General features: G+C 29.6%; 1 protein-coding gene across 1 annotated transcript; it reads left to right on the forward strand.

Moving 5' to 3' along the window:
• Positions 1-7,564: 7,564 nt before the first annotated feature.
• On the forward strand, positions 7,565-10,680 carry LOC107869389 (thaumatin-like protein 1). Its single transcript, XM_016715921.2, has 4 exons — positions 7,565-7,768; positions 7,940-8,245; positions 8,548-8,920; positions 10,169-10,680. The coding sequence occupies exons 1-4, from the start codon at positions 7,699-7,701 to the stop codon at positions 10,404-10,406; spliced, it is 987 nt and encodes a 328-aa protein (XP_016571407.1). The 5' UTR covers positions 7,565-7,698; the 3' UTR covers positions 10,407-10,680.
• Positions 10,681-12,320: the final 1,640 nt, after the last annotated feature.

Here is a 12,320-nt window from a genome sequence, read left to right on the forward strand (position 1 = left end):
AGCTAATTATATATGTATCTCGACAGACGCAAAATTGAGATTTTTCAGTAATTATTCAAGATGTCGGGATTTTCTGTAATTAAGTTCCAAACTGTCGAAATTTGTGTTGTTTGCGCTTTAATGCATTGTCATTCCTTTAAATTTGGTATTAAATTTCAATTAGACATTTGAACTATATACAACGCGTTGTAATTAAACACATAATAACGTGTTTCTATTAGATACTTTCAGTTCAAATTATGAATTTTATTTATGCGTGTTCTCAAACATCTATATTAAGCAATTTAGTTAACCACATAAAAACATGTCATCTCCTATATACATCAATCTCAATTGAAATATATGCCCAAGGTTTTATAGCTTATTCAAATGAACGCGTATAACTAAAATAGATGACATACTTTAAACATTTAACGTATTTAATAAGAACGTACACTATATCATGTATTCAGATCTTTAATCAAATTAAGAAATTATCTATAGTTTAAGCTTTTTCTGTTGCAAATTATCGTGGCACACTTATCCACCCCTTTGAGTTCGTCCATTCAAATACTAAAGATAGTATTTAATTTTTTTTTGATTAATAGTGTCTTAATAAAGTAAAGGCATTATTAAAGGTAACGAGACAGGCAGGTAATTAGTCAATTACATTAGGTTAAAAAATGCAAAGCTGGTCCTAATTGCAAGTATATTCCTTAATTGATATAAAGTGTATATCTTGTATACTTTCAAGTTTCAAGTGATCGACAAGGATAGCTAGTAACAAAGGATATACTTCAATTTGACTTTCATAAACATTGACACATTATGTAAAGAATTTAGTTTATTCAAATTTAAGGCTTAATACATAATCAACTTTTAAAATTTGTTTGAATATATATTTTATTTCGATACTCCAATTTAATCTTAGTATTTCAATTGAATACCTCAATCCTCAATTGCTAATAATTAGACACTTCCGATTCAAGTTTTAGAATTTTTTTACGTGTGTTCTCCATTTATTAATTATACGTTTCGCTTCAGTGAGCGTAAAACCCAAACATTTCCTATTTGAAGCTACTTGATACGTATAATTAAAGAAGATGTCATATATTATGTGGTTAACTTAACTATCTAATATGTAAATAAAAACATAAAGGTATATACTTTCTTTCTTCAAAATTTGAATCGAAAACATATAAGTGAAATATTTTATCTAGAATTTCAACTAATGGGGTTTCAATATTTGAAGAAACCTAGTCGAAGGGGGTTCAACACATACTATAAATACATAAAAAAAAATAATTTTAATCATGTATAAATAGTATATCTTGCTGTAGAAGGAGGTTCGAATGAATCCCTACCAAAGGGCTGGTTCCGCCCCTGATTAATTATGAGTTAGGATGTTCAATTGAAACATAGTTTAATTTTAGTGTACATGAAATATTCTAACAAATTTAAGAGGTTGTCTACATACTAAGCCCAAATATAATTACATGCACGTAGTTGAATGGATTTAAATTACACATGCACGTATATACCTTTTTATAAAGCAGAAGAGATTTGAGTATTTGAAAGAATATATTGTGGTACAATTAAGTGTCAATGCAAAGCCAAAAAGAAGAAGTGGACTACGTAGGAATTGCTACTTTTCACATCAGCATTCAAGTCCCTTTTGTTTTCTCTAAATTCTTTTTTATTATTTTTTGGCAAGTTCAATTTACTTTTTTAGATTTTCTCCATGTGAAGTGTTTTGTATACCTCTCTAGTTGTCATCTTTCAACTCCTTTTTCACAATCTTATCCTAATTAAACACCAAATTTTGCTTTTTGCATGGAAATCTTGTTTCTTTAGAAAGTTTGAGATCATGTTTAGACTTCTTTAAATTTGCCCAATAACGATAAGGGGAAGAACTCATGATAAGTTATAGATAGCTAGAAGTGGGATCAGAATTTTGAGTTTACAAATTCTAAATTTAAAAAATAAGTGAATAAATTTTGTGAATTATTTGTAACACAAATACATTAGTTTAACCAGAGGTAACCCGTTGCTAGAACTTTAGCTCCACTTAATTATGTAGGCAACTAATTTTGGTCAACATAATTAATTCGAATTCACATCACATAATATCTATTTAAATATCTATTTAAAGGGTTACATTACACTCTCTAATAGGAATTTCCCAATTGATAAGATCAATTCGAGTTCAAAACATCTTATTAAGGTAAAGAAATCAAATCACCTTAACATATCTCTTGATGATGATCACTTAATATATTAAGTTTAATTTGGTCATTGATCTCCTGCTTGAATTGTTTACTACAGGAACTTCCTAGAAAAAGATTTTAAAAAATTTATATCAATACAATTAATAATAATCATATATCTGTTGTAATCTTATAGGAGAGATATAGAGAGAATAGAATGTACACAAATTTTATTCTTATTTTTTGTGAGATAGAAAAATTATTTTCAATAAACACTCGGCTCAAAAGTTAAAAACATGTTTGCACCGATTTTGACTTTACACGAAATCATGAACAAGCATTGGCATTGGTATGTGTACACATGTAAACCACATGAGAACGAACCCTTTGTATTTTTCCCATTAATTAAAATAATTAAAGTAGTCCTATTCTTATCGTACAAACAAGTTGTAAGTAATTTGGTGGTTGATGACTAACAAGATTGATCTAATTATAAAGTTACCTACACATGTAAATGTCATCTTAATTATTACTAATTAATTTCACCTTGATGTATAACTTTTTCTCTTTTCTTCTTTTTCCTAAAGAATTCTCCAGTCTCCAAATGACCAATTTGATCATGTACGTAGGCCCATTCTTGTCAAAGTGCATTCCACGACAGCATATACACATTACACCTCTAACGTGGACCATGCACCTGCCGTCAACTGTTAAGTCCCGGTTCAAAATATTTATTTCGATATTTCTTTAGAGCATGCGCAAAAAATATTATCAATTGTATTTTTCTCTAATTTTTAGTAATAACTTACGATTGGTGTAAGTACCGGTCGCATACCTTGTCTTATGAGGAATTTGCACGAACTAGGCTCATGAAAAATGAAGAGCATACTTAAAACGTCTTTACATAAACATAAATATGCTTCTGGTCAGGGAAGGATCTATAGCCAAACTTTGGGTGCTTATACTTCTGTTAAATTTGACGAGACTAGGTATAATTATATAAAAAGTGAATAAAATCTGATATAAAATTTTAAAAAACGCTCAATACGTAAACCAAGAAGATAGTTGGGTGCTTTAGTTTTCAGGCAGAACCTTAAAACTTTGGACATCAATATGTATGTTTGAACCTTCCAAACATCCATATGACCTCTAAATCCTGAGTCTGCCACTGCTTTTGGCTATTCTCATTATTTAAGATTTGGATGAGATAATTGCACATTCTAACAATGCACGACCTTTTGAATCCCTAACTTTCTTTCTTTTTATGTACTATTTTTATTTAATTTAGGTGTTTCCATGAAATAACATGGATGTAGTGCAATATCTTTGTGTTTGATGTATAACTAAAAGTAAAAATTAATATTTTTAATTAAAAAGTTGCATATTTGAGTTGACCCAAAATGACATAAGTACCGACGCTTAAGCCCAATGGACATACAAATCTGAGTGGTGCTACGACATGTTGGGCCCATATCTTTTTCTTCCCAAGGGCCCATTTATTTTTAGCATGACCAAATTAAGAAATAAATAAATAATTAAATATTTATTTATTTAGTTATAGAACTAAAGTTATTTATTTTTTTCACACCATACTTCCACTATAATATTACCGATATAGATTAAAAAGTAATTGTATTCCAATTTTTATTTCTTTTTAATTTTCTCTCCTGGTGTTCATTACTCACTTTTAATTCTGACTAAATCTGAATTCACATATTGCATGGACCATTTACGGAAATGGCAGCACTCCCCACAATACTAATATTCCAAATTTCAGTGCTTAGACTACTAGCATGAATTACTTCAAAATTGTCTACGATTAGATAACATCGTAATGAGATTAACGAATAAATATATTACTTATCCAGACCAATTTATATGATACACTTTGATTAGATATAAAATTTTAGAGAGAAACAAAAGAAACTTTTAAATTCCTAGTCTAAGAAAAATCGTAGGTAAATCATCTTATTAAGGGTAATAATGAAAAAACTTAAGTGAAGTTATTTCTAAATATATAAATATATCATAACTCAAGCTAGCTTATATTTATTTTTTGGCTATAATTAACTGCTTCATTGAGGAAATATTCATTCAATTTGGGATTTTAACATTTATTAGGCTGAGATTCTTTTCCGGATTTCATGCATAGCAAATTCCGTGCATAGCAAGAGCTATGTTAGTTCACCGAATTACCCTTTTTTCGTTTTAGGCTGAGATTCTACATCGATCTCATTTAGGCTATTTGATTAATTTTAAATCATGAAACATCATGGAAGCATGTTTTTTTTAATTGATTCTCGTTCGATGTATTATTAACTTATCAGCTCCAAAAACAATTAATCATCACATTACTGAGAATCCAATTCCATTGGAAAAGTATTAGACATGTTTTTATTTCATGATTCTTTTTTAATGTACTGTTTTTTCTTCGTAATTACGATTGTTAGGCTGAACATTAGCATATTAAACAGTATCCTCAACAGTGAGAGGAATAAAATATCTACTTATATAATTCATCCGTGAAATGGTTGGAATCCCTTTATAATCAAAAGTTTCAAATTTGAGTTTTAAAATTTTTTTTAAAAATCCAATAAGAGCATCGTCGGCAAAAATGAACCAAATCAGACGCGAATCCAAATTTAATTAGACCTTAATGCGAACCGAAAACCGAATGGAAAACTAAAAAATGACATATAATTGAAGCAACTATAGCTTTATTTTAGTCACATTAAAACAAAATTTCCAATGTGAAAATATGGGAATAACATAAACTAGTATAGCTAGTCTTTTAATTTGGTCTCCATATAATTGGCTAAACATAGAATCTTGAATTTGAATCTTTTATTCGAAGCTTTCTAAATTTGATATAATTATGCTTTCCATCTTGTGATTTACTTTAAGATTTTGTTGTACGGACTCTTTAAATTCATAAGAATTAAAGGCGATGAGAAATTAAACGAAATCACACCATTAAAAAAAAATCAAAGGCGTATCCAAAATTTTAAGTGTGAGAATTTTTTTTACCAATTTAAATACAACATTTTTACATATTAATTGAATTTCTAAATATAAATATAGGATTTGAGTTAAAGATTATTGAATTTTGCAAACCTCGACCGCAATAAATTGATTAAAACCCTGGTGTTACGATCTAAAATTCTTAAGTCTGTAAATGAACCAATTACACTTGCATAAAAATCTTTTATGCATAAGAGCAACTAATAATTTTTTCCATGAAGAGCTTTCACCCTTTAAGTTAAAGCTACAAAATCTTGAAAACATTAGCTTATCTTTTTTATTTTTTCTAAAAAAAGGTTTGATTATATTGATAGAGAAAACTTTATGTCAAATGTGATAATGATCTATACAAATATGGTTCGTAATTAGTTGTTTTTGTCTGCTGACGTTGCTTAATTTGGTTGCAAAAAGTGAGAAATTAACCAATGTCATTTAGCCTGCTATAAAAGTTACTACTCATAACTTTACTTAAAGTTGGACCTGTGTTATACAAATATCTAGTGCTAGATTTTCATGATTCCACTTTTATGTTTTTCAGAAATGAATCCATAATTTAAAAAAAAAAAAAAAATTATCAAGAAATGGAATAGGAGAGCAAATTTAAGGAGACATCTGTTTGATCGTTTAATTTACATTCCGTATAATAGATAGACAACAACATATTCACTATCCAAATCCACAAGTGAAGTATGAAGAAATATGTTTGATCGTTTAATTTACATTCCGTATAATAGATAGACAACAACATATTCACTATCCAAATCCACAAGTGAAGTATGAAGAAATATGTTTGATCGTTTAATTTACATTCTGTATAATAGATAATCAACAACATATTTATTACGTGGATCCAAAGGCGGAGCCAGGATTTTCATTGAGGGGGTCTAGACGGACTAGTCGAAAGGGGGTTCAACATCTACTATATATACATAAAAATATTTTTAACCATATAAAAATAGTATAATTTTCCTTTCGAACCCCCTGATTACAAGGCAGATCCGTCACTGCGTGCATTTACATTAAAAAGGATAATCGTGGCTAAACTAATGAGCTATCAAAAAATAGAGGTGAAAAGTGCAAATCGCCTACTTGTTGTCAAACTTATTAAGTAGCCGTTTCGCCACGAGTATTTTTTCACCTTTTTCTTGAAAATTATTTCACTTTAGTGAAAAAAGTGAAAACAATAGTGTTTGACTATGAAAATTTCAAATACAATTTGGAATTGTATGTGGAAAAGTGAAAACAAGAAAAAACTTGTTTTCACTTTTTTTTACTCCTACTTCTCTCACAAAATTTCAAAAACAACTTTAATTTATATTTATGGTCAAACACAACTCTAACTCCAACTCCGAAAAATTATGTTTTCATGACCAAACGGGGACTAGGAATCAGGACATACAATAACAAGGACTTTATTAAACACATTTACAGAGAAGAAAATCAATGTGCTAATTTTTTGGCAAATGAAGAGCAAAGAACTGCACAAACAAGATAAAAATAATAATCCAAGGTAAATGCTTTCAAGAATATTTGAATTTTTATATATACCGTCAGGATACTTTAATTTTAATCATTCTAGCAAATATTGTTTTCAAAATTATGAATTCTATATTTTAAGAAGATTTATTTATAAATATCCTTTGAGTGATTTAATAATACAAAAGAACCCCTTATACTTTGTAAATTAACTTAAAATCCATTCCAAGAATATTCCACATTTCCATAATTTCAGTTGATAAGCTTTCCACCCTTTTAACTGCTACAACGGTTTTTGTTTTGTCATTGGATCTCTGGTATTCAAATTGGAGTATGACTAATTCGAATTCGCACCGGAACCAGTGGCAGATCTACCCTTTGCCGAGGGAGTTCATCCGAATCTCTTTCGGCGAAAAATTATGCTATATATACATGATTAAAATTATATTTTATGTACATATATTAGATGTTGAACCCCTTTCGGTTAATTCGTTTGTTCACTTATGAATTCCTTAGTGAATATTCTGGCTCCGCCACTGACCGAAACGCCCAACAATGGGGATAGAGCGCTCTATCATAGGTGATTCCATACTCAGGCTCAAACCCGAGAATACTCTAATTAAGCTAAGAATGAAAAAGTATTTGCCAATCCACCAAAATGGTAAACCAGTTTTCTTTCTCATTCTCATTCACACATAAGCAATGCACCTTTTTCTTTTCTTATTTTCAAAGCCTCAAAAAGAAACGCACCACAGTTGATTGATTAATTGTTTATTTATTTTAAAGTAAATTAATTTACAATACTACTAAAACTAACTATTAACACACCCAACACCACTTCCATCATCACTCATCTTCTATTTAAAGCCTCTCATGATCATTTCATAAACCCCTTCACTCTCTCCCTCTCCTAAACTCCTCTTCTACCAAAAAAAAATTCTCTCTACAGAAAAACCACAACATAAAATATCCACATATATATAGTTTCTTCATTCAATATTTTTCTCCAAATATAATGTCCTCAAGATCATTATTTTCTTCTTCCTTCAATCTTTTCATCTTCATTTTCTTCTCCATCAACAATGGTACGTACAATATTATATACTTAATTATACGTACTACATGTTTCTTATGATCACCATACCATTGATGGTTACCCTCCCCAGATTTTCACTTGCATAATCACACTAAATATGTTATTGTTATCGTATTAAATAATCGTACTAATTCAGATTAATTTTTTTTTTTCCCTATAGGAATTGATGGTACTACTTTTACTTTAATAAATAGATGTGATTACAATGTATGGCCCGGAATATTACCCAATGCTGATAGCCAGAAATTGGATAGTACCGGGTTCATGCTTGGCCCGGGTGATTCACGGGTATTTCAACCACCACAACAATGGTCGGGTCGGATCTGGGGTCGAACCGGTTGCAATTTCGACCCCAGTACCGGCCTAGGTAATTGTGCCACGGCCGATTGTGGATCGAATCAAATCGAATGTAATGGGAACGGAGCAACTCCCCCCGCTACCCTTGCAGAGCTCACTATTTTCTCAGGTACCTACTATTGAATTATATGATCATCTCATTAAAAAAATTCCATTATAAATGAACTATATGACCATCTCGTGTAACTAATAGAAAAATGCATTTTCATTTATTTAATTATATTTTCTCTGTTGAATTATATGGTCGTCTCATGTAAAAACTCGTAGTACGAGTCATGCACGTAAAAAAAAAAAATCATTACAAATGACAAAGTCTCTTTCTATTGTTCAGATATCATACTAAATTATGTGATCATTTCATCTAACTTTTAGAAAAATGTATTTTAATTTATATAATTACATCTTCAACAGGCGCGAAGCAAGATTTCTACGATGTTAGTTTAGTTGACGGATACAATTTACCAATGGCGATTCAAGCGGTAGGTGGGTCAGGAACATGCGATACGACCGGTTGTTTGAAGGATTTGAACCGAATGTGCCCGAATGAGTTACGGGTCGGGGATGGACAAGCATGCAAGAGTGCATGTGAAGCATTTGGTACGCCTGAATACTGTTGCAGCGGCGCGTATGCTTCACCTTCCACTTGTACGCCATCGAGCTACTCCGCAATGTTTAAAAACGCGTGCCCAAAATCATATAGCTACGCGTACGATGATCCTACAAGTACTTTTACATGTACTGATGCTGATTATACGATTACATTCTGCCCTTCGTTAAAGTCAAGGTAAATAAGAAAAAGACTTACTATTTTATTATGCTACTTTGTTATCTTTTTAATTTTTTATCCTTGTCGTTGTCCATTGATTTATTCATAAAGTATAAAAGTATGTAATAATGACTTGTTGTTATGAATCAAAATTGCTTTTTGGAAATTGGAAATACATTTTTTTTTTTTTTTTTGCTAACAAGCTTTTTGTTCATTAATGTAGCACAAGGCTGAGTAGATATTACTATACTTCTTTAGAGCATATCAAGTTTTACTTTTTGATTTTCGTTTCGATGAAATGTAGAATAGCGTTGTCCTTTTATTGTATCGGGAAGACAATTTATATTGCACTCAATATCTATTATTTGATTGTCCCATTCGTGTTATATAACGCATTAAGAAAGCACTGTCTTTTATTTCATCGTAAATTATATAAAAAAGATTACACATTTCCAAAAATATTACAACCTCTATACATAATATATGCATATATTATACATCAGTCAACTTTTTTTTAAAGATATATAGGTGAATAGTTATTTTCGTGGTTGTTAGATGACTTGCTGTTTTTAATTAAGAAAATAAATAGTAGTATTATATTATTAAGATTATTAGTTGGCAATTACCTTATACAGAGAATCTTTTAGTGGCTTCATTTTGTAATCTTATCTTGAACATCTTCTTTTTTTCACCTTTTTTATTTCCGTAGAACAAATGAAATAGTATCTTCTTTTGATTGTTTATTTTCTCAAAGGTACATTTGCACTTTATTCTTTTCGCTGGATAAACTTGTTTGTATTGCATCACATCGATCAATCGACATAATTTTCTTGGAAAGCTTTTCTATAAAGTTTTTGATGTCATGTATGACCAACTTGTATTAATTAAAGTAAGCAAAAAATTCATTCCACATTTGATTTGATGGACTACGTTTTATTTGAGTCAGGAATCTGTGAGAAATAGTCTCGCTACTTTTACATGATAGGGGTAATTAAAACTGTGTAAATTTCACCCTTCAGATGTAATTTATGAAATTATATTGAATATGTTGTTGTATGTTGAAATAAGCATAAAGTACTATGTTTAAAAGAATTTGTAAGTGTATGTTGGTATGTTAAATTAATTTATTATTGCATGTTAACGACGTGAATTTCATGCAATAGCAATTATGTCTCAAACTTAAATGATATAAATTGAGTTTGATTATATGAATTATTATTATTATTATTTTACGTGAATCTCATGCGATTTTATATTTGCTTGCAGTCAAAAATCTTCAACAGACTCTTCACCGTTGAGCGGCACCGGAAAGGGGTTTTCTATCGGAAATGGCAACTCCGGGTCCGGATCGGGTTCTAACCCAGCAGAGGATCCATTTCCATTCGGTAGTTCATGGCTACCCGATTTTATGACGGGGGACTCATCACGAACAACGTTTTCTTATTTTGACTTAAAATTTGCATTTTTTATATTTTCTTTTCTCCACTTTTTATTAACATTTTGATTTTTTCCAATTTAATTTCTACACTATTCACGGTGACTTGAGATTAATTCAGTACATTTTAAGGAGATCAAGAAAAAAAAGCTGTTGCTATTTTTTTCTACGTGTAAAGCATATTTTTTTTTTTAGGATTTCACATGTATAGAGATTTGATTTGCAATTCTTGGAAGTACTAATTATTATATTTCAGTGTTCACTTTTGCTTTTGTACGTACTTTTCATTTTTTCTTAAACGTCTAGGAACATTTGTAAGATTTAGAAAAGGAGAGAACTTTATTGAATTTAGTGTTTTAGTTTTCTTAAATTACTTGAATTTGTGCTCGCATGATTTCATAATAAATGGTATTTTAATTCTTTTATTTTGTTTCTAAAAAAAAAAGTGATATTGCAAGAAGACATTGATTTTGCTCTTCTTATAATTTCAACTTTCTTTTGAATAAAACGAGTTTACATGACCAAAAATCTATTAAAGAGCTATGTACTTCTTTTTCAAAACATTTATTAAGAATAAGTTAGGAAAAAATATATTTAAAGAGTTTAAGTTTAGTGCACTGTCGGTGTATTTTCTTTTTATATTATCATGTGACTTTTACCTGTTGTAAAAGGTTATTTATTTTTATATTTTTACTTGACAAATGAATGACCTGCTACCGCAAATAAAAGTTACCGAATGGTGTAAAAAAAAATAAAAAATACATCAACGATGCACCAAACTTAAATTCATATTTTAATAGACGTATTCAAATTAAAAACACCAGTTATTATGGACGACAAGTACGATAAGCATGAAATTGATTCAGAAAAATGAGAAAAAAAAGTTCACTTAGAATTTTGCTTTACTTAAAGGATAATAGTTAGTTGGTTATTGGTTAAGCTGACCCCAGCTACTTTACTTAAATTGCAAGCTTTGTTAGTTGTAAGTGTTACTTTTGGCTACAAATTAAAATTTATAAGATGGAATCAAGTTGCCATGCTGCTCTCATTTTAATTTCTATGTATATGTTGTTGTCCAATGTGGAGCCAAATTGTTTATAAAAACACTTGATTCTTCACACCAAATCTTGAATTATGTAATTATTAAACAACTACAGTATAAGATATTAATAATGCATTTTTTTTTTATAGCCATTATGTGTTTATTGAGAGTCAATTGATCTGATTAGTTTAAATTCATGTCACGCTGAGTGTATTAAAGGATAACAATATGAATATGAAATATATAAAGAAGAAATAGAAATAATAATATTGATTTTAGAGCGACACACATATGCTCATGGTGCCTTTGAATTGGATCGTATTTGATTACTAATTATTATTTCTTCAATTTCATTCGCAAATTATCCATTGTAACTTTTGTTTTGTCTAGCAAAATAAGTCCAGGTCTTCGTCTATCTGTCTTTCTCAATAGAAATTTATTTATCGAAATAATAACTGCTATAAAATAAAATGACGTAAGATTTATATTTTCTTATTATAATATCATAACAAAGGGAACTAATTTCGACATATATATTTAAAATGTGATTACTTGTGATTATGTTCGTTAGCATGGAAGATGCTATCTAACGAGTATAAGTTCCTGCTAACTACTACTAGTAGTTTAATTTATTAATACACACCAAATAATACTCCTACCCATAATTTGAGAACTCATCTTTGTGGTGGTTTGATTTTGGATGCTTCTTACTTTGATCATTGCTCATAAGAGAACAAAGTTGCAAAATTGTTCTGTATTTATGCTGATTGGGGGTAACATGTATCTTCTAAAACTAATTAAGATATACATAATTGATCCGTACATCGTAATTATTTATTTTTTTTAAAAAAAAGGTTCCTATATTCAAAGTATTCAAGTCAACTCCACTAAAATGAATAAAAAGGAACTCCAAAAATTAAAATAAAGGTTACACACTGATA

Source organism: Capsicum annuum, chromosome 4 (genome assembly GCF_002878395.1).
Source record: "Capsicum annuum cultivar UCD-10X-F1 chromosome 4, UCD10Xv1.1, whole genome shotgun sequence".
NCBI classification, from domain to species: Eukaryota; Viridiplantae; Streptophyta; class Magnoliopsida; order Solanales; family Solanaceae; genus Capsicum; species Capsicum annuum.